Below are 27,866 nucleotides of genomic sequence, written 5' to 3'. Positions count from 1 at the left end.
GGATAACTGAGAATGATCCTGGAGGATCACTGGGGACAAGCCCATAGGATAACTGGGGACAAGCCCAAAGGATCGTATGTAAACTGGAGTATGGCCCTTACTGGCGACTATCCAAACTTAGTGACATGAAAATGTCAAAACCTTAGCTAACGTGAAAACGTTAGAAACCTTAGGAACGGATGTATGGTACGTCTACCATTATACGGAGGATCCTAAATATAGCCAGTACGATGAGGTTGTCAGCCCCGGGAGTGGGTACTGGTCCCAAAGACGTGAACTATATCAGGATCATCGTGCGCTGCTGGCGGAAACTGGGGATAATCCCAAGGATAACTGGGGTTGGACCCAAGGATCTGCGGTGCTTTTGAAGATCTTTGACGATATGCTGAAGATACCTGAACTTATCATAACTCAAATGTTTCGTGAGTAGAGGATGAAGGATACATGATCCTTATCCTTAGGTAAAAAGTAAGAAAATGCAATAGTTTCTAGGATAAGCATATTACCAGAGTAGGGATCACTGATATCACCGGAATCCTTCGATGGTTCTTCAATATAAGGATCACATGCATGAAGGATCATGTTCACATGAAATATTTCTTTAAGTGAACAGCATTCCAGGCTCTTGGCAATAAGTTTCCTTCCATGGTTAGCATTCCAGGCTCTTGGCAATAAGTTTCCTTTCCTGCTTCAGCTTCAATCAAGTAGGGACCTTCCCATTTTGGTGCTAACTTCCCGTCAGCAGGATTGATAGTATTTTGAAATGCTTTTCTCAACACCATGTCTCCGACTTGGAACTTCCTTATTCTGACATTTTTGTTGTAGGCACCAGCCATTCTTTGTTGGTAGCTTGCCATCCTTATCCTAGCTAGATCCCTGATTTCCTCAATAGTATCCAAATCCTGAGTTAGGATTGTAGCATTTTCTTCAGGATCACGAGCACTTGTTCTAGCAGTTGGGATCACCATTTCTGTTGGGATCACTGCTTCTGCCCCAAATACTAAAGAGAAAGGTGTTTGACCAGTGGCATTCTTGGGAGTTGTCCTATCAGCCCATAGCACATAAGGTAACTCCTCTGCCCATTTCCCCTTCTTGGATCCTAGCTTCTTCTTCAGATTGTTGATGATGATCTTGTTGGATGATTCTGCTTGACCATTGGCTTGTGGGTGAACTGGTGTTGATGTGATCATCTTGATTCCCCAACTGTCACAAAAGTTAGTAGTTCTGGTTCCAATGAATTGGGAACCATTATCACATACAATTTCAGAGGGAATGCCAAATCTAGTTATAATGTTTCTTTTGATAAAGGATATAACTTCTTTTTCTCTGACTTGAGCAAAAGCTTCAGCTTCTATCCATTTAGAGAAGTAGTCAGTCATAGCAAGCATAAATACTTTTCCACCAGGTGCTTTAGGGAGCTTGCCAACTATATCCATCCCCCATCTCATGAATGGCCAAGAGGATGGTATTGGGTGTAAAAATTCAGCTGGCTGATGGAGGATATTGCTATGTCTTTGGCAAGGATCACACTTCTTAGCATACTCTACAGCATCCCTTTTCATGGTTGGCCAGTAGTATCCTGTTCTAAGGATCCTTGAGAATAATGCCCTGCCCCCAGTGTGGTTTCCACAATCTCCTTCATGGAAGTCTCTCAACACTTCTTCAATTTCAGGGTCCTCAATACATCTTAAATATGGTCCTGCAAGGGATCGTTTATATAGCACATTATTTAAGATTGTAAATTGAGATACCTTGATCCTGAAAGCTCTAGGATTTTCTCCCATTGGAATCTTTCCGTTTTGCAAGTATTTCATGATTGGTGAGACCCATGATCCTGAATAAGATTGAGCTTCTTCACTAGGGATTATTGCAGTATCCTCTTCTATTTCCATGGCCACTTGATTTTCAATAGCAGGAGCCAGGATATGGATGATAGGGATACTTATGTCTTCTGGAATTTTCAAGGATGATCCTAAGTTGGCCAATGCATCAGCTTCCGTGTTATCCTCCCTTGGTACCTGTGTTAAGCTGAAAGAAACAAAAGAGAGTGCCAATTTTTTGACTATCTCTAAATATTTGGTTAGTTTTTCACCTTTAACAGCATAGGATCCGTTAAAGTGATTGGTGATTAATAATGAGTCTACATATACTTTAAGATATTTTACCCCCATATCCTTAGCAATTTGCAAGCCAGCAATCAAGGCTTCATACTCAGCCTCATTGTTAGTTGCTTGGAACTCACAGGCTATGGAGTGGGGTATTATGTCCCCCTGTGGCGATTTTAGTAGGATCCCGAGCCCTGTGCCCTTGACATTTGAGGATCCGTCAGTGTGTAGTATCCAAGGATCCTTGGTTTCATCCAGCTGCTGGACCTCCAATTCTGCTTCTTTTTGTAGATCACTACTGAAATCAGCCACAAAGTCGGCTAAGGCTTGTGATTTAATGGCTGTTCTTGGTTCGTATCTTATATCATGGGCACTAAGCTTCACTGCCCACTTAGCCATTCTCCCTGACATCTCCGGTTTCCTGAGGACATTCTTAATTGGAAAATTAGTTTTAACAACAATAGTATGGGTTTCAAAATAATGCCTTAACTTAGTGGATGCCATGATTAATGCAAGAATAAGTTTTTCGAGGTGTGAGTACCTGGATTCGGCATCAAGTAGACTTTTACTTACATAGTAGATAGGATATTGTGTACCTTCGTGATCCTTGACAAGGACAGCACTTACAGCGGTTGAGGATACCGCCAGGTATAAGGATAACACATCTCCTTTTTCCGGTTTTGCTAATGCTGGTGCTGAGGACATATATTCTTTAAGGGCTTGTAAAGCGTTCTCATGCTTCTCAGTCCATTCAAACTTCTTATTCTTCTTTAGGATATCGTAGAATTCTTTGCATTTTTCTGAGGATTTCGATATGAACCTGTTCAAAGCTGCTATCCTGCCTGTCAGTCTTTGAACATCCTTGGCATTGGCAGGAGATTTGATATTTACTAATGCTTTGATTTGTTCCGGGCTTGCTTCAATGCCCCTCTGAGTTACCATGTATCCTAGGAACTTTCCTGCCTTAACACCAAAATGGCATTTTGAAGGATTAAGTTTCATGTTGTAATTATCAAGGATATCGAATGCTTCTTCCAAGTCCCTTAGGTGATCCTCAGCTTTCTTTGACTTGACCACCATGTCATCTATGTACACTTCCATAGTTTTTCCAATTTGATCTTTGAACATCATATTCACCAGCCTTTGATATGTTGCACCTGCATTGCTTAGTCCAAAAGGCATGGCAATATAACAATATAAACCGGTTGGGGTCATAAAGGCTGTATCCTCTTGGTCAGAAGGTTCCATCTGAATTTGTTGGAATCCAGATGAAGCATCCATAAAGGTCAACAGTTCATGCCCCGCCGTTGCATCCACCATGGAGTCAATGTGGGGTAATGGGAAAGGATCCTTGGGACATGCCTTATTCAGATCAGTGAAATCGACACATACCCTCCACTTTCCATTTTTCTTTTGGACAACAACTACATTGGCTAACCATTTTGGATACTTTACCTCTCTGATCATACCTGCTTGAAGTAGTCTCTCTACTTCTTCTTGGATAATGGCATTCCTTTCTGGTGCAAACTTCCTCCTTTTTTGATGGATTGGTTTGATAGACCTGTCAATGCCAAGTTTGTGACTAATAATATCCTTAGATATACCTGTCATATCTTCATGTTTCCAAGCAAAGGTAGATTTTCTTCTTTTGAGGAAGGATATCATGTCTTCTTTCATCTTGCCAAGGATCCCTGATCCGATATAGATTTTTGATTCAGGATCACTAGGATCCAAGAGGATTTCATCCACATCTTGTTCCCTTGCCTCCAAGACATTCCTTGGAGGATACTGTAATTGCTATTGCTCCCTTGGTTTCGAGATTGGCTTCATAGATGAGGTATAACAATCCTTAGCCTCCTGCTGATCACTATCGATCTTGATTATTCCCCATGGGCTAGGGAGCTTCACACATTGATGGTAGGTGGATGGGACTGCTTTCATATCATGTATCCAAGGCCTGCCAAGGATAACGTTGCAACAAGATAAACAGTCAATAACACAAAATTTCTGATAATTATGTAATCCTTCCACGTAGATTGGGAGTTTGATGTCCCCCAGAGTTTTCTTCGTTTCTCCACTGAATCCTACAAGCACGGAGGATCTCGGTGTGATGTCTGATTCTGGGATACCCATTTTCTTCAGAACATCAAGCTGGATAATGTTCACTGAGCTCCCTCCATCAATAAGGATCCTGCGGACAAAATGGTTAGAGATAAAGAGAGTGATGACTAAACTATCATGGTGAGGATCCTGAATGTTAATGCGATCATCCTCATCAAATGTTATCATCTTCCCTTCTGAGACACTTGATGTTCTAATAGGCCTTTCACCATTATCCATTTTTGATTCTTTTGCATGTCTTTTGGCCGCCGAGAAGGATGTACCACAGATGTCTGATCCTCCGGATATAAAGTTGATCACTTGTGCATTTGCCGGAGGTGCTGGAGCTTTTTCGAGGATCCTTTCAGGATCCTGGGTCCTTTGCTTTTTTCTCCCCAGCAATTCTTTTAGATGCCCCTTGCTTAGCAGGTATCCAATTTCTTTTCTTAAGGCTATGCAATCTTCAGTTAGATGCCCGAAATCCTCATGGTATGCACACCATTTTGACTTGTCTTTAGTCCCGGATGGTTTATCATTCTTCCTGGGCCACCTAGCTTTTTCACCTAGATTCTGCATTGCAAGGATTAGTTCATGATTATCAACGGAAAAACAATATTCTGAGATTGGAGGATATTCTTCATCATCCTCTTCTTGGTCAACAGCATGCACATTCTTGTTCTCATTTCTATGGTAGGATTTGAATTTGTTGTTCTTGAAGGAGGATCCTTGCTTCTCCTGTTTTGAGGATCCTACTTGTCTCTCCTGGATCCTCTTGTCATCCTCTAGCCGGATGAATCTGAGTGCTCGAGTTCTTACTTCATCTAGATTCCTGCATGGTGTCATAACAAGATCATCATAGAATAATGAATCCTTAAGTAGTCCCATTTTGAAGGCTTCAACAGCCGTAGCCATATCCAAGTTGGGAATGTCCAAGGATTCTTTACTAAATTTAGTTATATAATCTCTTAATGATTCATTATGATTTTGAGTTATCCTGTACAAATCACTAGTTAATTTTTCAAATTTTCTGCTACAAGAGAATTGGTTATTGAATAAATTAACTAAATTAGCAAATGAAGTAATAGAGTAGGGGGGAAGACTTAGCAGCCACTTAAGAGCTGATCCAGTAAGAGTGGATCCAAATCCTTTACATAGGCATGCTTCCTTCAACTTTTCTGGGATAGGATTGATCTCCATCCTCTCTCTATATTGTGCTATATGCTCCTCTGGATCCGTTGTGCCATCATATAGCTTCATGGTAGGGATATGGAACCTTTTGGGTACCTCTGCATCACAAATTGGTGGTGCAAAGCGAGATACCTTGTGGCTTCCATCTGCAATCTCTGGGATAGGCTTGACTACCCCTGGAACACTTGAGATCATATCTCTTAGCTTCTGCAACTCCCTGGCCATAGCATGATTGGTACCTGTATCCTGCATGAATCCATGGTTAGTGGTAGGATAATTATTCAAAGTGTTACCTCCCATTGGGTTCAAGTTAGGGGACCCATATTGCTGGGATTCTGGAACAACGGAGGGACCAGTGGAAGCAATGGTCTGCATTGGAATGAAGTCCCCTTGATGGACATCTAGACTTCCTGTTTGCAAACTTTTTAGGGATCCTGGTATCTGGAAGGATCCTGGTGTCTGGGATGATCCTGGAACGAAGGAGGATCCTTGAACCTGGTATGATCCTGGAACAAAGGAGGATCCTTGGCCCTGGAATGATCCTGGAACAAGGTAGGATCCTTGAAACTGCTGTGCCCCCGGATAGGCTCCTGAATTCATGAAGGATCCCATGTACTGAGGATAGGATCCTACTGGCTGAAAATGTGAGCCTGATGTCTGAGTCATTGCTGCCGAGTTGAGATGAGATCCTCTTGACTCCCCTATGATTTGCACGTCCGGGATCCCTGATGGCTGGGAAGTGATCATTGGAGTATCGAAGCTCAAGGATTTGGGCATCAGTGGGGAATGATCCTCTGCCGCTTTCTTTTGTCTTTTGAGGTCTCCAATTTCCCTGAGGATCCTGTCATTAGTCTCATCCTGCCGCTGCATACGATCCTTCATCTGCAAAATTAAAGCAAATATATCACTAGTACTGGGAATAGAAGAATTCATAGCAGAAGAAGATGGAGGTTTAGAGAAAGTGGGAGTTGATCTCTTCTCAGTATTTTTCTGAGATCCTGCCGGTGGAGGAGGCAAAGTGGTCTGTGATGAGGTGACTGCAGACATCGCCGTGGACGTGTTCTTCAATGATGAAGCCATGTAACTCTTTGAAATGATTTCGAACAAAAGATTTTCTTATGAATGAAGCACCAATTGCCCCACGGTGGGCGCCAAACTGTTTTGGTCAAAAATCACACAAGGATAATGTAACCAAACTTTATGTAAACGGGGTATGATGCTTGGCTAATTATGAAAGTAAAGGATCACTTCTGTGATTAAGATGCAAAGACACAATGATTTATACGAGGAAAAAGCCCTTGATCAGTATATGATCTCCGGCATAAAAAACCTCGGGTGACGGCAACTACCGATCACCAAACTTCAATATAAGAACAAAATGATTACAACTTCGGATGATAATGAGCTGAGTACAAGGATCACTATTGTTTCGAGTGTCTAAGTGTGTGAGAGTTGCGGTGTATGTCGTGTGTGTCCTTCCGAATGAGGAAGAGTGGTATTTATATGTGTGTAGGTGACCAATTTTAGGTAGCTAAACTAATATTCAGCTCATTACCCCTTTAGAAATGAGATACAATCTAGCCTAAATAGCCGCCCATAAATCAAGCCAAGTTTCCATATCCTGTGCAACGTCTATCTTCAATTAAGCTCTTGCCATAATTGTGAAGACGCGTCCCTTGATCATGATGCCTAGAGCGTATCCTGCTAGATGTTCCTGCAAAACAATGTTGTATTAAGCGGAGGTGGTCGTTAGTATGAGGATCACTATAATGTCCCATGATGCTGATCCTGAAGTCCTGCTGAGGATCACTGTCTGCCAAAGAAACAAGGATCACTGGTTAGGATCACGTATAAGGATCACCTATAATAAAAATCCAGCCCTAACAGGCACTAAGCTTTACTGCCCACTTAGCCATTCTTCCTGACATCTCTGGTTTCCTGAGCACATTCTTAATTGGAAAGTTAGTTCTAACAACAATAGTATGGGTTTCAAAATAATGCCTTAGCTTAGTTGATGCCATGATTAATGCAAGAATAAGTTTTTCGAGGTGTGAGTACCTGGATTCGGCATCAAGTAAACTCTTACTTACATAGTAGATAGGATATTGTGTACCTTCGTGATCCTTAACAAGGACAGCACTTACAGCGGTTGAGGATACCGCCAAATATAAGGATAACACATCTCCTTTTTCAGGCTTTGATAATGCTGGTGCTGAGGACATATATTCTTTAAGGGCTTGTAAAGCATTCTCATGTTTCTCAGTCCATTCAAACTTCTTGTTCTTCCTTAGGATATCGTAAAATTCTTTACATTTTTCTGAGGATTTTGATATGAACCTGTTCAGAGCTGCTATCCTGCCTGTTAGCCTTTGCACATCCTTAGCATTGGCAGGGGACTTGATGTTTACTAGTGCTTTAATTTGCTCCGGACTTGCCTCAATGCCCCTCTGGGTTACCATATATCCTAGGAATTTACCTGCCTTAACACCAAAGTGGCACTTTGAAGGATTAAGCTTCATGTTATAATTATCAAGGATATCAAATGCTTCCTCCAAATCCCTTAGGTGATCCTCAGCTTTCTTTGATTTGACTACCATATCATCTATGTATACTTCCATAGTTTGTCCAATTTGATCTTTGAACATCATATTCACCAGCCTTTGATATGTTGCACCTGCATTTCTTAATCCAAAAGGCATGGCAATATAACAATACAAACCTGTTGGGGTCATAAAGGCTGTATCCTCTTGGTCAGATGGTTCCATCTGAATTTGTTGGAATCCAGATGATGCATCCATAAAGGTTAACAGTTCATGCCCCGCTGTTGCATCCACCATGGAGTCAATGTGGGGTAATGGGAAAGGATCCTTGGGACATGCCTTATTTAAATCAGTGAAATCGACACATACCCTCCACTTTCCGTTTTTCTTTTGGACAACGACCACATTGGCTAACCATTTTGGATATTTTACCTCTCTGATCATACCTGCTCGAAGTAGTCTCTCTACTTCTTCTTGGATAATGGCATTCCTTTCCGGTGCAAACTTCCTCCTTTTTTGATGGATTGGTTTGATAGACCTGTCAATGCCAAGTTTGTGAGTAATAATATCCTTAGATATACCTGTCATATCTTCATGTTTCCAAGCAAAGGTAGATTTTCTTCTTTTGAGGAAGGATATTAAGTCTTCTTTCCTCTTGCCAAGGATCCCTGATCCGATATAGATTTTTGATTCAGGATCACTAGGATCCAAGAGGATTTCGTCCACATCTTGTTCCCTTGCCTCCAAGACATTCCTCGGAGGATACTGTAATTGCTATTGCTCCCTTGGCTTCGAGGTTGGCTTCATGGATGAGGTATAACAATCCTTAGCCTCCTGCTGATCACTGTCGATCTTGATTATTCCCCATGGGCTAGGGAGCTTCACACATTGATGGTAGGTGGATGGGACTGCTTTCATATCATGTATCCAGGGCCTGCCAAGGATAACATTGCAACAAGATAAACAGTCAATAACGCAAAATTTTTGATAATTATGTAATCCTTCCACGTAGATTGGGAGTTTGATGTCCCCCAGAGTTTTCTTCGTTTCTCCACTGAATCCTACAAGCACGGAGGATCTTGGTGTGATGTCTGTTTCTGGGATACCCATTTTCTTCAGAACATCAAGCTGGATAATGTTTACTGAGCTTCCTCCATCGATAAGGATCCTGCGGACAAAATGGTTAGAGATAAAGAGAGTAATAACTAAACTATCATGATGAGGATCCTGAATGTTAATGCGATCATCCTCATCAAACGTTATCATCTTCCCCTCTGAGACACTTGATGTTCTAATAGGTCTTTCTCCATTATCCATTTTTGACTCCTTTGCATGCCTTTTGGCCGCCGAGAAGGATGTACCACAGATGTCTGATCCTCCGGAAATAAAGTTGATCACTTGTGCATTTGCCGGAGGTGCTGGAGCCTTTTCAGGGATCCTTTCAGGATCCTGAGTCCTTTGCTTTTTTCTTCCCAACAGTTCTTTTAGGTGCCCCTTGCTTAACAGATATCCAATCTATTTTCTTAAAGCTATGCATTTTTCGGTTAGATGCCCGAAATCCTCATGGTATGCACACCATTTTGACTTGTCTTTAGTCCCGGATGGTTTATCATTCTTCCTGGGCCACCTAGCTTTTTCTCCTAGATTCTGCATTGCAAGGATTAGTTCCTGATTATCAACGGAAAAACAATATTCTGAGATTGGAGGATAATCTTCATCATCCTCTTCTTGGTCAACAGCATGCACATTCTGGTTCTCATTTCTATGGTAGGATTTGAATTTGTTGTTCTTGAAGGAGGATCCTTGCTTCTCCTGTTTTGAGGATCCTACTTGTCTCTCCTGGATCCTCTTGTCATCCTCTAGCCGGATGAACCTGAGTGCCCGAGTTCTTACTTCATCTAGGTTCCTGCATGGTGTCATAACAAGATCATCATAGAATAATGAATTCTTAAGCAGTCCCATTTTGAAGGCTTCAACAGCCGTAGCCATATCCAAGTTGGGAATGTCCAAGGATTCTTTACTAAATTTAGTTATGTAATCCCTTAATGATTCATTATGACTTTGAGTTACTCTATATAAATCACTGGTTAATCTTTCAAATTTTCTACTACAAGAGAATTGGTTATTGAATAAATTAACTAAATTAGCAAATGAAGTAATAGAGTAAGGGGGAAGACTTAGCAGCCACTTAAGAGCTGATCCAGTAAGAGTGGATCCAAATCCTTTACATAGGCATGCTTCCTTCAGCTTTTCTGGGATAGGATTGATCTCCATCCTCTCCCTGTATTGTGCTATGTGCTCCTCTGGATCCGTTGTACCATCATACAGCTTCATAGTAGGGATATGGAACCTTTTGGGTACCTCTGCATCACAAATTGGTGGTGCAAAGAGAGATATCTTGTGGCTTCCATCTGCAATCTCTGGGATAGGCTTGACTACCCCTGGAACACTTGAGATCATATCTTTTAGCTTCTGCAATTCTCTGGCCATAACATGATTGACACCTGTATCCTGCATGAATCCATGGTTAGTAGTAAGATGATTATTTAAAGTGTTACCTCCCAGTGAGTTCAAGTTAGTGAATCCATATTGCTGGGATTCGGGGATAACGGAGGGACCAGTGGAAGCAATGGTCTGCATTGGAATGAAGTCCCCTTGATGGACATCTAGACTTCCTTGTCTGCAAACTTTTTAGGGATCCTGGCATTTGGAAGGATCCTGGTATTTGGAAGGATCCTGGTATCTGGGATGATCCTGGAACGAAGGAGGATCCTTGAACCTGGGATGATCCTGGAACGAAGGAGGATCCTTGAACCTGGGATGATCCTGGAATAAAGTAGGATCCTTGAAACTGCTATGCTCCCGGATAGGCTCCCGAATTCATGAAGGATCCCATATGCTGGGGATAGGATCCTGCCGGCTGAAAGTGTGAGCCTGATGCCTGAGTCATTGCTGTCGATCCGAGGTGCAATCCTCTTGATTCTCCCATAATTTGCACGTCTGGAATTCCTGATGGCTGAGAAGTAATCATTGGAGTATCAAAGCTCAAGGATTTGGGCATCAGTGGGGAATGATCCTCTGCCGTTTTCTTTTGTCTTTTGAGATCTCCAATTTCCCTGAGGATCCTTTCATTAGTTTCATCCTGCCGCTGCATACGATCCTTCATCTGCAAAATCAAAGTAAATACATCACTAGTACTGGGAATATAAGAATTCATAGCAGAAGGAGATGGAGTTTTAGAATTAGTAGGAGTTTGTCTTTTCTCAGCATTCTTCTGGGATCCTGCCGGTGGTGGAGGCAGAATGTTCTGGGACGAGGTGACTGCAGACATTGCTGTGGACATGTTTTTCAATGATGAAGCCATGTAATTCTTTGAATTGATTTCGAACAAAAGGTTTTCTTATGAATGAAGCACCAATTGCCCCACGGTGGGCGCCAAACTGTTTTGGTCAAAAATCACACAAGGATAATGTAACCAAACTTTATGTAAACGGGGTATGATGCTTGGTTAATTATAAAAGTAAAGGATCACTTTTATGAGAAATATGCAAAGACACAATGATTTATACGAGGAAAAAGCCCTTGATCAATGTATGATCTCCGGAATAAAAAACCTCGGGTGATGGCAACTACCGATCACCAACTTCAATATAAGAAAAATATAGTTACAACTTCGGATGATAATGAGCTGAGTACAAGGATCACTATAGTTTCGAGTGTCTAAGCGTGTGAGAATTGTGTTGTGTGTTCTTCCGAATGAGGAAGAGTGTTATATATACCAGTGTAGGTGACCTATTTTAGGTAAAAAGACTAATAATCAGCTCATTACCCCTTTAGAAATAAAAGTAAATCTAGCCTAAATTATCGCCCTTAAATCATGTCAAGTTTCCATATCCTTCACAACGTCCATCTCCGATTAAGCACATGCCATAGTTGTGAAGACGTGTCCTTTAATTATGATGCTAAGAGGGGATCCTGCTAGTCATTCCTGCAAAACAACATTAAATTCAACGAAAGAAACTGTTAGCATGAGGATCCTATGATGGTCCGTGATCCTGATCCTGGGAGTCTGCTGAGGATCACTATCTGTCAAAGAAACAAGGATCACTGGTTAGGATCACATATGAGGATCATGTATTGTAAAAATCCAGCCCTAACACTTCTAGCATATAACCTCCAACTTATGAACACGTATTCATGTTGATATAGTGGACCATATTAATGACATGATATTCGTTTCATACGTAATGTTGTATGACACTAACGACTACATGATCATCTAGTCACAAACACAATATACCATTTACATTTCCTAATCGTGGTGTAGGACACACACATACCTATGCACATGATCAACTAACTACATATATGCACACGTATTGTCAATTCAACACATACTAACATATTCATGATTCTATAGTTGACAACCATATTCAAAGCTAGTAATTTGACATATGATGTGCACCTCATCATTCAAGCCTAGAATATAAGTTCTAATGCGTAATTTCACCCAATCATTCCATCAACTACACCTTCTTATGAAATCTTTCTACAATTTATCTTCTTATGATTATTTATCATCAATCATGTCATTATCAACCTCTACACATGTTCATCCGATGTTTAGCATACAATTTCACATACTAGCTTATAAGAGACATTTCATCAAACACTTGGTGTGCATCCACAATTTAATGCACAATGTACAACTAATTCATGCATAAACTTCCAAGTTCATTCATAGTTCATCAAATCTTCCTACTAATCAACAATACTATTCACACATATTCATCAAACATAACAAACAACGCATTCCTTTCAATTTATCTAACAAGATTCCATCATATTCAACATGGCACATCGACATTGAACAAGAATTGATCATGGTGAAATACCCATGTCATCTTCATCACTCAACTTAGTGGGTTTCCATCTTTAAACATCAATTAATCAAAATTATGCCTAACACATGTTTCCTAAGATGATGCTAACACCTATTCATGCTTAATTTCATACAAATTCGTGGATTGATCATAACCCACTTCATATCAAAATCACCAAATCATAAATTACAACTTACCAAGTGATTTATAGGGCTAGATGATCATGAATTCAAGTACATGCATTAGATCCGAGCTGAATTTCCTTTTCAATTTGCTGATTTTAGTGAAACTAGGGTTTGAACCCCTGTTTCTCCTTCCTGACCATCGACACACACACACACACTATGTGTGTGTGGGGTGTTTTAATTTTAATTTTATAAATTCTTGTTTCCCACTTAACGGTTTTGGTCCCTCTAGTTTCATTTTGGTTATATGAGGGATTAAAACTCATTTCTTTTTATCAACCGGGTTTTAATTTACCAAACCCGTTTTTGGGGTGTTACATTTAATATTCTTTATGATCCGAACTTTATTCATATAAACAAATTGTTACATTCATATATATGCTTATCCCAAATCACTTCAGCCTATACACATTCTTTCAAAATAACCATAAGACGAAATTAATGGCTCTGCTTGTCACAATTCAATGAAAAAAAGTCTTGTCTGTTCACACAACGAAGCACCACCGCTTGTCAATCACATTTCAAAACAACCATAGCCTAAAATCTTTCTTCTAAATCTTGATAGTTGCTAAAGAAGCACCACCGACGTCCTTCATAATCCATATAATTTTGCTTCTTTTCAGCTAAAGGTCGCATATAACAAGTCTTTGAGCATTTCATCTAAACGAATACAAATAGGAAGAGGTAAAATGTGGAGAGATAAAGTAAGGTACCTGAAGATGAGTGTTGGAATTGATATGGAACTTCTGCTTAACATAGATTTTGAGGGCGGAGCCGGAAGCATCGCTGGCGTACCTCACCGTCTGAGGACCCTTCTCGTTGTTGCTTGTCGTCGTCTTGTTGATTTTCAGAGCGCTCGAATCTCCGATGTATCTCAGCGAAGTCTCCATTTCTTATATCTTCTAATCCAACGGAGTTCAGTAGATAGTAAAACTCTAATGGTATGATGGTGATTATTTGAGGTGGCGACACGGATCTAGGGTTTCTCAGTCGGAACACCACACGGCCACCACCTTCATTCTTCACGGATTTGTTGGCCTGAGAGAAGATGTAGATGGTGTCGGATTTGGTGGTTATTCCGATGGCCGGTGGTTACAGGCGGCGGTGGTAGCAAGGCTGTGGTGGTGATCCGTTACAGAGAAGAGAGTGTGTTAAAAAAAATAAAAGAGAGTAAAAAGAGGGATTTGCAAGGACCAGAAACTATAGTGCCACAAATTCGCCATGTCATCTTGTCCACGTAATCAAGATTGTAACACGTAGGATCAGAAACTAACTTTGATAGTAATGAGTTAACAGGGAGGTGCCAGCACAAACTAAAAGTCAAGTTGGACGTGTCGGGTGTCAAATTGTTAGTTGGGGGTGGCAACGGCCAAACGCCGATAGTTGGGGGTAATGAAATCCAATAACCCTAATAATAATAATAATAATAATAATAATAATAATAATAATAATAATAATAATAATAATAATAATAATAATAATAATAATAATAATAATAATAATAATAATAATAAGTATACAAATAAAAGTCTAGAGCAAATTATCATTTTTGTTCTGCAGTTAACTGAAATTTTTAATTGGGATTAGTTTTTTGAATTGAAATAACAAAATGAAAATAATACAATTTTAAAATTTAACTTGAAACGGTAAAAATAAACAAACTACATGGATAAATGGCACGTAACTCGATATTTAAATATCTCCATGTTGCATTTCGCTTTTTGTAGGTTTGGCGTTCACATGCAACGTTTCTTTTTGGGAATTTACCCAGAAATTTCAAAGATATGCATCCGGTTTAATTAATTAATTAATTAATTACCAACATGAGTGTTATAATAAGAGCTTAAATACATATTAAAACTAAGAAAATGAGCTTAAACCTGAGTTTCGTACAAGTTTAAGCTTGACCACTTTAACTTTAAAATGACTTAGGGTTTCGCTTTAAAGTTAAAGTGGTCAAGCTTAAACTTGTACGAAACTCAGGTTTAGGCTCATTTTTTTAGTTTTCAAAAATCTAAGGGTGTAGGGAGTGGACGGCAAATTCACTCGGCAAAGTGAGTTTGCCACTCGGTAACAACACCACCAACACTAGTTTGCCACTCAAAGTTTACCAAATCGGTGGTGGCTTGACGATGCGGTGAGGGGAGGAAGGAGAGAGAGGGGGTGTATGGGTGGGGTCCATGTCATCTCTCAACCAATTACACCTTTTTTTTTAAAGTTTACCACTTCACCAAATGTCTAAACCATTGCCAACACTTTTTACCAAAGTTTAAACTCTTTTCACTGATTGACGTGGCACACTCTGATTGGTCGATTTTTTGGTTTGCCACTCCAAAATGTTTAACCACTCCTTACACCTTAATTCCCCTCGAGTTCCCATTTTTGAGGAGTTTCCCATTTCTTATTCTAGTAAAAGGACATGAGTCGGGAGAAGGATAAGCACTTCTTTTTTTATTAATTATAAGGGTCATGAATGACTAAGGTTAATTGGATGGGTGGGTTGACTATAATTCACATAGTATGATAAAGGAGAGACAATAGTGAAAGTGCAAAAGTATATACCGCATACCGCGGTATGCACATATAACGTTTATATGTGTGGGTACTCGAGAGAAAAAAGTGAAAGTGCATTAATATTAATGTTATTTTTCTAATTTCATGAAAATAACGTTAAAAGAGTGGGATTGTTAATCATGCATCATGTAGTGAGTTGATAACCAAAAGACAAAGGATACATGCACTAATCGGCATTTGTCTCAATTGTTTGCTGAGTGTTATGTGCCTTATTTCCAAGGCTTGATGCAAAACTATTATCGAGCCAGAAGTTTCATTGGAAGCGGCCTATCTATTTCTACGGGGTAGAGGTAAGGCTGTCTACATCTTACCCTCCTTTGACCCTATCTTAGCTTTGCTATTGATGGGATTTATTGATGATGATGATGATGATGATGATGATGATGATAAGGAAAGACACTAAGGTGACAATCATCTTTGTTGGCTTTTATCTTTTTTTCACCCTTCTTTTAAAACACAAATAGCTTGTACATAGTTTATTATTATTTTTAAATATACGATAAAATCAAACATTCCTTTATTTTTATTTCGAGGATGATAATGCTATAGTTTTCTTTTAAAAACATTTTAAAACGTTGCATATAATAGTGTGTTACATAGTATTTTAATGATGTATTTAGCTTCAACTTCAATCAAGTATATGGTACATTTACCCTACATAACAGTGTGTCACTATGGATTCAACCCATTATAGGTTGCTTTTATCCCCACATAACGGCACGTCAAGTTATATGTCTTCATGCACATATTTTTACCTATTTTATTGGATGCCTTTGCCCATCACCCCTACTTGATGCTTGCTTCTCATGTTTCTCACACTTTTTAGCATAACCATTGTGTTTGTGTGTATATATGTTGTTTTAAAGTTAAGTGGTGTATATAATGTGACTAAGTGTATAACATTTATCAAATTCGATCTCATCAACTCAAAAGTACAATTTAAAATGCATAATGTGGTTGTTGGAAGTCTAGCACCATATAGCCATAAAAAGATGGGCTTACATTGCCCTTGGGCTTTGGCAGTTAAAATCCGCTTGATATCTTCATATTTGATTCAACTTTTCTGCAAGGGAAAATAAACCCAAAAGCCAACATTGTTAGACATCATTAATGATTTCTTATAACAAAGATTGAGATTCGTCTTAAGGTTTTGCTTGAAAAAAACATGTACTAAGGTGGTCGTCTTAAGGTTAGCCTACAAAAATACGATAAGTTGTGAAAAGTGAGCTATTTTCTTTTAAGCCTATGAACAAGTCAATAGAAGTATTAAAATTTAGTTAATTCATTTTGATCAATACAACAAATAGATCCTCGATAGAGTAGTATCACGTACCTGAAAACCGTTCCACTTCCAAGCAGATCCAATGGCCTTGATGAGTGACGATGGGACCACCCAACAATAGCTCGACGCTTTTTTTGTATTACTGGCATCTTTCTTGCATGGGCTTGAATCTAAAGATGCATCCGTGTTGTACTTTTGAGCATGCTTGGTCAAAATCCTAGAGGTTCCCATTGTCGTATCAATGGAAACATTGGAGGGTTCAGCAATCTCCCAACTTCTTATGGAAAACAAGTTGGTCCTTAATTGCGGTAGTAGCACATTCGACACCCTTGTTGCTACAATGATATAGATTAAGTTCATTTTAAAACCAAGAGGTATATAGTGAGGAGATGCTATGTAAAATTTGATATTCGTTAGTGAAGAATATGATGGTATGAGCTTTTATATAAATGGTTCATTATCAAGTGGGCTAACTCAATAACGAGTCAACAATGAAAAGTCAGTGGTTAAGAGTCCACGAGTCAACCATGAAAAGTCAATAGAAGTTTCTGGCCCGGGTCAAATAAGCTATACGATACTTTAGTCTTTAAGCATACTTTTTTATTATTCTAGAAATGTTTATGCTCCTGTAAACTTCTTTATAATAGTTCATAAAAGTTAATCAAGTTTATATATTGTTTAATTCAGAAACTATAAAAAAATCCTCCTAATTATTATTCGCTTTATAACAGTTTCACAAAACATATCACCCCTCCTATTATATTTACAATAAAAACTTATTATATTCTTCTACCAATATATGCTTTCTTTTATTCAAATGATTTATTTAAAAAAGGTTATAGTAAATATAAGATGTAATGTTACAATTGGGCTTTTTTTCCTTTGAATAATATTTGAATGAGTAACTAAAAAAATCATCATTTATGTTAACACTAAATTGCAAAATTTGTCCTTACAAATTTAGGCACAAACCAACACAAAAAGATAATACAAACAACATAAAAAACCAAGGGTTTCAGTTTCATCCACCATGCCGAAGAACAAAGGAAAGGGAGGAAAGAATCGCAAGAGAGGAAAGAACAAAGCCGACAAAGGTCTGGATCGCCGCCAACGAAGGTCTGGATCGACGGCACCAAGTGTCTGTGTCACATCTGTGGTAAGATGCACAAGAAGGTCTGGACCGCCGCCGGTGACATCATCCTCATTGGTCTCCATGATGGTGGTGCTAGAGCGGTGGTTAGAGAGAGAGCAAAGGGAAAGAAAGTTAAGAGAGAGAAAGGGAGAGAGATCCATAAACAATGTAGAAATCGAATTCATTACTTGGAACAACTTATTTATATTGAATATCTATGTAAGCAACTCTTATCTTCTTTATTCCATCATGGCTTAGAAAATACATGCAATCTTTTATCAGCTCGTTCATAGTAAAACATTGGGTATAAACATATGAAGATATAAAAAAGTGTACTCTATAATTGAATAAAAGTGTTAGCCTTGTAAGAAATGCTTAAAAATGATGAGAATAATATGCGAACACAATTTTCGAGATGAAACAAGAACCCTTTAAGTCCTGAATTGTTTTAAGACTATAAACAAGTCAATAAAAGTGGTTAACTTAGCTAATCCATTGTGATAAATACAATAAAATAGATCTTTGAAGGAGTAATCACGTACCTGAAAACAATTCCGTTTCAAAGTGATTCCAACGGCGTTGGAGCCACACCCCAATAGCCTGACGCTGCTTTTGCATCAGTGACATCTTTCTTGAATCTAAAGATGCACGCGTGTTGTACATTCGAGGAATCTTGGAGGGTTTTGCAATTTCTCTACCTCTTGTGGAGAACAAGACGGTCCTCAATGGTGGAAATATCGAATTGGATGCCTTTATTGCTACAATAATATGGATACGGTTCATTTTAAAATCAGGAGAAGAGAAGATTTTATGCAAAGTTTGATACTTGTAAGTAGTGAGTGAAGAATATGATGGTACAATGGTTATTTATATAAACGGTTTAACACAAACGCGGTTCAACACAAACGCGGCTACAATTAAGAAATCCCTTGTAATTCCAAGTACGTGTCCACTACAAAGGTCTTATTAATAAAGCATTTCTTTTTGTCATTATTAATCATATTATTTATCTGTTTCAAAAAGGTGCATGTTTGTTTGACAAATAATTTAATACAAGTTATCGATTACAAACATAAATACTTAGATTCTCTTTGCAAAATAGATACATTTTATTTATAGTTATAACTTATAACTAATTGCCAAACAAGTTATTTGAAAAATAAAATATGATACTTGTAAATAAATAAATACATCGCATTTTTTGTTGTACGATACAATTATAGCACTGACAATTTCAGACACGAAGTGACACAACCTTAACAGGTTTTGTGTCTTAAACAGGTTGACATTATAAGACTTGTTAATTTTCATATCGTGTTCGTGTTTACCTATTTCGTGTTCGTGTCTTAACGTATAGCGTCTGACACAGTGGCGGAACTAGAGTAAAAATTCAGGGGTATCCCAAATTTTTTTTTACATAGACCCGTTCGTGAAATGTCGAGCCCCCTTCCCTGTGTAGCTAGTAAAAATGGGCCCTTTTAATTTTTTTTCTTTTACCTATGGTCATCCCTGAGAATTTGAGAGCCCTTAGGGGCCCTGTGCGACTAGTATATAATTATTAGGTTACAATCACTTGTATAACATGGGACACGAGTTGAATAAAAAATATTAAACAGTTAGTAGTAAGATTTAGAAATTATAATATAATATTTTGAGATAAAATATAATTGAAATTATGTATTATTTAAGTATAGATATGTTTAGTGTGAATATTTATATAATATTTCTTTACATTTAGTCCTTTTATTAAATCATATATATTTAGAAAGAACTATTTCAATGTTTCTTCATGTATTATTTTTATTTTAACCTTTTCTTCCTATATTATTTTATTTTTAACCTTTTCAGTTGTGAAACTTGTGAGCGCATATCATTTTTAAGGAACCTTTAGTATATTTAAAAAATATACATAAACAAAGTAACAATAAAACAAGTAATGGGTACAATAAGTTAAAAAAAAAACTAAATAGTTAAATATTAATTGAAGTTTGAATAACTATTAAATATTAATAATTGAAATTTGAATAATTATGAATTATGACTTTACTTACTTTTTGACAGACTCCTTTTCATTTCATTCATAATCTCATTCATTATCCCAATGCTTATTATATATATTATATTAATAAAAATAACTTTCATCTTCTTCCTTAAGAAGTGCTGCCGCTGCAAGTTTCCACCGGGATATTTTGTTTCCGTCAACCTTAAAATTCCATTTCTCATCTTCATCTACATTCAGGGGTATCCTAACATTTGCTTAGGGGTATCCCCGGAATATGAAATGAAGATTAAAACAGAAAAATTACACTTCGCCAAGAAAGTTGAGGGGTATCCCAGGCTACACCTCGCAACTACGTAGATCCGCCCCTGTGACACGATATACTAGCCCAAGACTCCACACTCCACCCCACTCAAGCAAGTTTGTGTCTTAAGAGGCCATGTTCATGTCTTAACAGGTAATGTTTGTGTCTTAAGAGGTCGTATGAGACACTTGTAAGTTTTTTCGTGTCTTAATGTTTGTGTTTACCTATTTCGTGTTCGTGTTTGAAAAAACTGACACGATAAAATTTCATGTCGTGTTCTTGTTTACATGTTTCGTGTTCGTGTCTTAGCAGGTCGTGTCTGACACGATATGCTAACCCTAGATACAAACCAATTAAAAAGGTGTTGTCGGATGAGTAAAAGTATGCTAGAAATTTACTTATATGTTTCATGGGGTTCGAGGCACCTTAATAACGAACCAAACATAAGTAGATAATTGGATAATGTGTTTGTACATAATGGTTGGTAGATATAACGAGAGACAAAAAGATTATGAGATATGTGGTTATATAATTGTCTTATGTATCACATTTAAAACAATAGGTACAAGTGCATTATACGTCTCTCATAATTCTCTATTTAAAATGGATTTTGTATTGAACGTCTCTCTACATGGTCTTTTTTAAATTTAAATTGTAATTCATAGGTTTAATAATTTTTATTAATAGATTTTTTAAATTTTAAATTATTAAAAGTATTAACCAAGTAATATATTTTTGTTATTACAGTTAGGCCATCTGTAGTAGTTAGGTGGGTGTGAAAAATAAGATGGTGTTTGTTTTTTGAGAAAAACCTCTTCTGGCCTCTTATGTCTACGCCGCGCAGATCACGCGCAAACGTTTAGCTCTGCAGACCGTTTGTTTTTTAGAAGACATCATTTAAAAATGTCTTCAAACCTCTACGCGTCCTCTTCCTCACGCAGACATGGTCCAATGTCTTCCCACCTCTTCCAACATCTTCCAACCCTCTCTCCAGCCATGGATTCTTCTCCTCAAACACAATCCTCCTCCTAGCCACCACCTACAACTCCAGCCACCCCTTCCCCACCCTACCGCTGCTCCTCCTCTGCCGCGGCTCCCCCTCTGCTGCCCCCGCTCTGCCGCTGCTCCTCCTCTGTCGCCGTTGTATAGGATATTTCTTAGACCGTATATCTTTGACTTTGTCAGTACAGTAACAAACTTGCAAATATATTACTAGTAGATATTTGCCTAAATTGTGGAAAACTATATTTTATTATTTATTCACTTGTGTTATCATAAAATTCAACTGAATGTCATGACATATATTGCAAATAAACTAATCCCACAAACATTCAGAACTATATTGTTTCAATTAAAATGAAACTATTGTTGGATCTCGACTCCAATTGGTTTGAATCATCATATGTAATCAATTTTTATAATTTTTAATACTATTACCGTTTGATGTAACTGGTAATGTAACACCTCGTAAATTTGTGTATAGTAATGTACTGACACGTGTCCCTATACCTATTCGTGCCTAATGTGGGCCGGGAGGGACTAATTTTGCCAATTTTGAAAAGTATGAATTTGGAGGACTAAAGGTGTCAACATGCTGAAACTATAACTTTGAGTGACCCTTTACAGTGTTCGTACTCTCAAATGAGCCACTTGTTGGACGAGAGGGACCATTTGTGAATTTATATGAAAGTTTGATATTGGAGGGACTAAAGGTGTCAACATGTTAATTTATACCTCTGAGTGACCCTTTAACGAACCGCGAGCCTGATGCTATACGATCATGTCTCATGTGTCCCAAATATTGGCCAAAAGGGAATAATTATGCTATTCATATAAGTATAAAGGTTGAGGGACCAAAGGTGTCAAGTTACAAAATTTAATTTGTGGGCCGAGACCCTTTACGGACTGCAAAGGACCATCTTTACGGTTCGCAAAGACCTGCCAGCGACAAAAAAAATACTTGCAGCCCACACAAAGGTGCCAAAACCATGTTTTTCAAAACCATGAGCCTTCAAGACTGCTAGGACACGTACTAGGACACTTGTCCTCACTTCCTAACCTCTGCTAACACCTGGAATCACCTCAACAACCCTCCAACACTATAAATAGGTGCCATGTTCTTCACAAAAACTTGCACCTTCTTTAAGCTCTTCTCTACATCACCTCTGGAGGTTCCTGGTCCTTAAGAGCTTCCTTTTCAAGTTCATTTTCGTCTAAGGAACACTAGTCAGTGTTCCATTCATCTGCATTTTCGTTTATTAGGCTTTTAAAGCCAAAAGTCAAACAATTTCGATAATTGCTTTGACTTTCAGTTTAGATCTTTATGGTCCAGCCTTTGTTCGAGTCGAACATGGCTACGTGATCGTAATTAGGTAGGTGTTAATCCCTCAAAAGGGCACCTCCTGAAAATCACGTTTACTAGGTCAATTGACGGGTCAAATTTATACTGTTTAAAAAGTCAAACGGGTCAGATTTCATAAATTTTATAATCTGGTTATATAGATGTCATAAAATATGTTTTGGCACTTAAACAAGTTGGTAATAAGTATTAAGACATGTATGAACATGTTCGGCTCGTCAATTCTAGTTTTAAGGTTGGTTCGTAACCGAAAGTCGCGAAGTTTGACTTCTGCCTTGACTTTCGATTCTGACCCGATTTAGCTTAGATACCTACTGAATTAAGGTTGCATTATGGTCATATTATTATGTAGCATAACCCTCTGAGGTTATATTACATGATCATAATCATATTTTAAGTTTTAGGCAAGTTTCTATATCATGTCATACTTTGACCAAAACTCCCTTTTTACAATTTATAAGGTTTTAGTCAACAACGAACTTAAAAATGGTTTACCTACTGATATGTTAAAGTAATTAACATATTTTGATGTTATTAAACTGAGTTTTCACATAAGATCCTAAATTGTGTTTTATAATGACCAAAGTGCCCTTTCGGCACATTGAATGGTTTTAAACATAATTTAACATATCAAACTTATTATCTACTAATATAATATCATACTTGAGATATTTTGGGATAAAAAACCAGTTCATAACCCGAGTTTTGATTAAAGATCGCAAATGTCGTTATTTAATGACCAAAACGCCCTTTTGGCGCATAGTATGGTTTTTAACCATAACAATAAATCAAAACTTAATACCTACTGATATTATAACTTATTTGAAATGTTTTCACAGTAGGTACATGTTTATAACTCAGATTTGCAAATAAGTTTTCAAACTATGTACAAAATGACCAAAATGCCCCTATGGTGCATAGTTTGGTCTTAAATCATAAAACTCACATATGTTTGATTACTTACTGATATTATATCACAAATAAAGTATTTTTATAGAATGATCATGTTCATAACATCAGTTTATACGCAAGTTCCTTTAACACGTCGCTTAATGACTAAAACGCCCTTATGAGGCACAGTTTGATTTTAAAACCTTAACGGGCATATAAGTTGCTAACCTACTGATGTTACAACTTATTTAAAATATATTGGCATATAGAACTTGTTCATGAATCATCAGGTTACCCGATATCGCTTATACGCGTACGGTTAAGCTTACGTAACTAGTTTAGGTAAGTTTACCGAAATGGGTCAAACCTTATCATTTTTACTTCAAATTCCATAATGTTATTTGTTTACCCATATTATACAAGTCTTAGTACTTGTTGGGTTTAGACCACACTCTATTCCGGTCATCGCTTAATCGAGCGTATTGTACCATTTTCGATATTTTAAGTTAACCGGTCCAAGCCTACGACTTGAATAAGACGCGTTGACATTCTAATTGGTTGTTTATACCATCATTACAGACTAGGGCCTTCCGGTAACTTGCTATCTACCTTAGTTGTTTGATTAGCAGCTGAGCTATTTATAAACCTTGCATATTTAAACGAGTATTAGCTCAGGTAAATGTTATTAACATATTTTCCTTATACAGGCTTGGGATACGGTACATTATTACCACTTGGTCGGGTATGGGATCATATGTCGGAATGTGACTACAAAATCTTCATAACCCGTTTTAATCTGTTTTGTCTGATAACTTAAACATTGGGGGTTAACGCGACCGTGTCCTGGATATCCTTGGCTCATTTAAGTTACTAATGGCCACGACTGAGCACGGGGTGTAGACATACACCTTACAGATGCTAATGTTATTCTAAAATGTTTTCTTACCCGTTAATTGGGAATACCCCTTATGGGTTTATAAGTGGTGTGTCGGTTAATCATGTATCGGTTTTCATACCGAGCCCCATATGTATTGACAGGCATGTAAAACTGTATACAAGATCATTTTGAATTATCCCAAGTTATTAAAAGATTTTCATGTGCCTTGTGCACTTAAATAAATTTTGAAATCTTTTCAAAATGTGTCGGTTGATTGTATCTACCAGTGAAAACTGGTGTATTTTCAAAAGACTAAGTTACAGGTGTAAGTACGTAAATAGGCCGGAAGCTGCTCGGTATTGCTAAAAAAGGACTTTGCAAATCCTTTGCATAAGCCTAGTAGTCTGTTGATCTCTTTTGTACATTTTATGATCCGCCTGTGGATTATTATTACAAACCGTCTGTATTATTATTTTTGAACTTTTGGACATTTGAATTTGTAATAATATTTTAAACTCCAAGACTTCTGTTGTGTTATCTGTGATTATTTGACTATGACTATACCAATCTAACTTCACGATACTCCCCACCGGGCCCACCGGGTTTGTAGTTGGAAATTCGGGGTGTGACAGGTAACTTTTATATCTTGTTATATCGTGTGATGTTTTGTATGAATTAGATTTATCTAACATAAAAAAGCTTTGTGTGTTTATATTTTAGTGTATTTCAGCATGTTGCAGAAGTTAAAATACAAATAGTCTTCTTCTTGCAGACTGCAGAGGTTTGGTCCACCCCTTCTGCAGATGTGGTCCGCAGGCTGCAGACGTTTTACCTCTGAAAAAACAAACAGCACCTAAGTGTAGCGTAGCATGTGACACCTCAACGTCATAATGCAAGAGAGATGTCCATATTCATCCTGCAGTTAATTTGGTGTATTTTACTTGGTAAAAAAAGGTAAAAATAAAAATTCCAAGTTTTTTGCCCCTCTCTTTAGCCACACCTTACTCCACACACCCTCCCAACGACCTTAGGATCGGTGTGCGACACCCAAAGGACTGAGGTGGCACCCTTCTACGTCTTCATTCACACCCGCTACGTATAGTGTAATCCGTTTAAATTTATGCATTAATTGTAGGAATAAATATTAGAATACACATATGATTGTCATTATAACATTAATTGTAGGAATAAATATTAGAATACACATACGATTGTCATTAATAATATACAATACACTTTTAGTTGTGTTAAAATATTAACAACTAATGATTTAAAAATTTGGTTGTTACCTTAATTAGAGTGATTAATGTGTTAAAATATTAAGGCGAGAGGGTGTTGCTTTGTGTAACACCTCGTACAATCATGTCCAATTATGAGAAGACACGTGTCCTAAACCCTAAACGTGTAAAGAATTGACTTTGAAGGGCTAAAGTTGACTAACAGTGAAAAAGTGTATGCGGAGGGACTAAAAGTGTCAACATGCTAAACTTATGCCTCTGAGTGACCTTTTAACAAGCCCAGGGCTTCGTAATGCTTGATATTAATTATGAAAGGTTTTGGTATCGTTACACGATAAAATGTGCAAGATTTTAGGAAGAAGGGTTAAAAGCGTCAACGAGAGAAACTAGTACCTTCGGGTGGTCTACCTACGAATCGGGAGCCTTAGAAATATTTATTCACACCCCCATGTATGGCCAATATTGGCTAAAGTTGGCTTTTGATAAGTTACAAGATAATAATAGAGGTTATACAAGTCAAGGGGCCAATTGTGTAAATTTTTATAATTTTTCTCGCTAGTCAGCACATTTACGGACCGTATGGGGTCCCTGCTTGCGGTCCGTAAAGCCTGCATCTGGGCAAATTTTTGCTTGTTCTCCACACATAAACTTCCAAAACCATTTTCTATCCAAGGGGCTGCATGCTGGTTCATAGCTCGTGTAGGGACACCTAGAGGCATCTTAGAACACCATAGAACACCTGGAATGATCTTCAGAAGGTCCTTTGCACTATAAATAGAACCCTCATGTTGCCTTTCATTCTTGCACCATTCAAAATTCACATCTTTCTCTCTTGCTTGAGCATTCTTGAGCAATTCTCGAGGTTCCTGATCAAAAAGGAAGCTCCCCATAGTTCAAGTTTCGAGCTAGGACCCTTTTAAGTGTCCTTAGCCACTCTAGTTTGGTTTTTGTAGATAGATCAGGGCACGTTGTACGAGAAAATAGAAGTTTAGAGGGTGTTGTTCATTTCGCACGAAATGAAAGATGACCATTTCTCACGAAATGGATATGTCCATTTCGTACGAAATGGCACTAGCCATCTCGTGTGAACAATTTCATGCGGAATGGTTGTGCCTATATATAGTAGCCTTGATCATTTCGTTTGTAACTTTGTGATTCCGGTACCGAGGTGCTGCCGAAGTGTCTCCAGCCTGTAAAACGTTGTTTTATCAATATACGAGACAGTTTAAAGTGAATCTAGTGCAATACAAGCTGAATGAAGACTAAATCACTGAATTCCGCCTCTGATTTAGTCTGAGATCTCTTCTGAACGACTCGTTTGGTCGTGCAAACGATCCTACAAGTGGTATCAGAGCTCAGGAAGAAGAGTTCTTAACATTTCAGCTGAAAATTTCTGATTTCTACTCACTTTCTTCACATTTTTCAAAATTAAACTAGTTTTCACGGATAAAATGGCTTGATTTTCACATATAACGTGCGAAACATTGTTTTAACAAACCCTTGAAAGAATCAGACCTTAATTCGAAGTAAAACTTGATCAAATTTATCAAAAACTGTTCGAAAGTGTGACATCAGCTCCATTTCGCACGAATTGGTCATCAGGTCGTTTGAATTTTCATTCATTTCGTACGAGACAGGATTCCATTTCGCACCAAAGGCCATTTTGTTTGAAACAGACATCATTTCGCACGAATTGGTATTCCATTTCACTTGGAATTGTCATTTCGCTTGAAAAGTTCAAGTCGTGTGAATCATACATTCCATTTCGCACGAAGTGGGTAAAAGGTTGCATTTCGTTTGAATAGTGATCATTTCGTTTGAAAGATTCCATTTCGTGTGACCATTTCGCTTGAAGGTGTCAATTCGTTTGAAAGTATTCCAGCATTTCAGTTCGCTTGAGATTTGACTCCATTTCGTTTGAATATCTGTGTTTGTGAAATTTTTGAAACCGAATCATGGAGAACGAGTTCTACAACGCCTTTGCAACCCCGATCACTGTGACTCAGAATACGATGCTAGAAAATGAAACGGGCACCACGCAAAAACCGCCTAAGCTTATGAGTATTGAGGAGTATAGTGGATGGGCAGAACGTTTTGAAAATTGGGTTCAAGCATATTACTTAGATGCATGGGAATGTATTGAATATCGATATATTAGACCGGTTAAGGACAACGGAGAGAAGGTTGAAATTAAAGATCTAAGTGTTGA

The 27,866-nt window shown here is 38.0% G+C and overlaps 1 protein-coding gene across 1 annotated transcript; it reads right to left on the bottom strand.

Moving 5' to 3' along the window:
• Positions 1 to 16,464: 16,464 nt before the first annotated feature.
• LOC110930008 lies at positions 16,465 to 18,813 on the bottom strand. Its single transcript, XM_022173216.2, has 3 exons — positions 18,532 to 18,813; positions 16,909 to 17,192; positions 16,465 to 16,638 (listed from the first exon to the last, which is right to left on the bottom strand). Exons 1-3 carry the CDS (start codon positions 18,770 to 18,772, stop codon positions 16,630 to 16,632), a joined length of 534 nt encoding a protein of 177 aa, XP_022028908.1. The 5' UTR covers positions 18,773 to 18,813; the 3' UTR covers positions 16,465 to 16,629.
• Positions 18,814 to 27,866: the final 9,053 nt, after the last annotated feature.

Source organism: Helianthus annuus, chromosome 3, assembly GCF_002127325.2.
Source record: "Helianthus annuus cultivar XRQ/B chromosome 3, HanXRQr2.0-SUNRISE, whole genome shotgun sequence".
NCBI classification, from domain to species: domain Eukaryota; kingdom Viridiplantae; phylum Streptophyta; class Magnoliopsida; order Asterales; family Asteraceae; genus Helianthus; species Helianthus annuus.
This window is presented reverse-complemented; position numbering and strand designations above follow the sequence as displayed.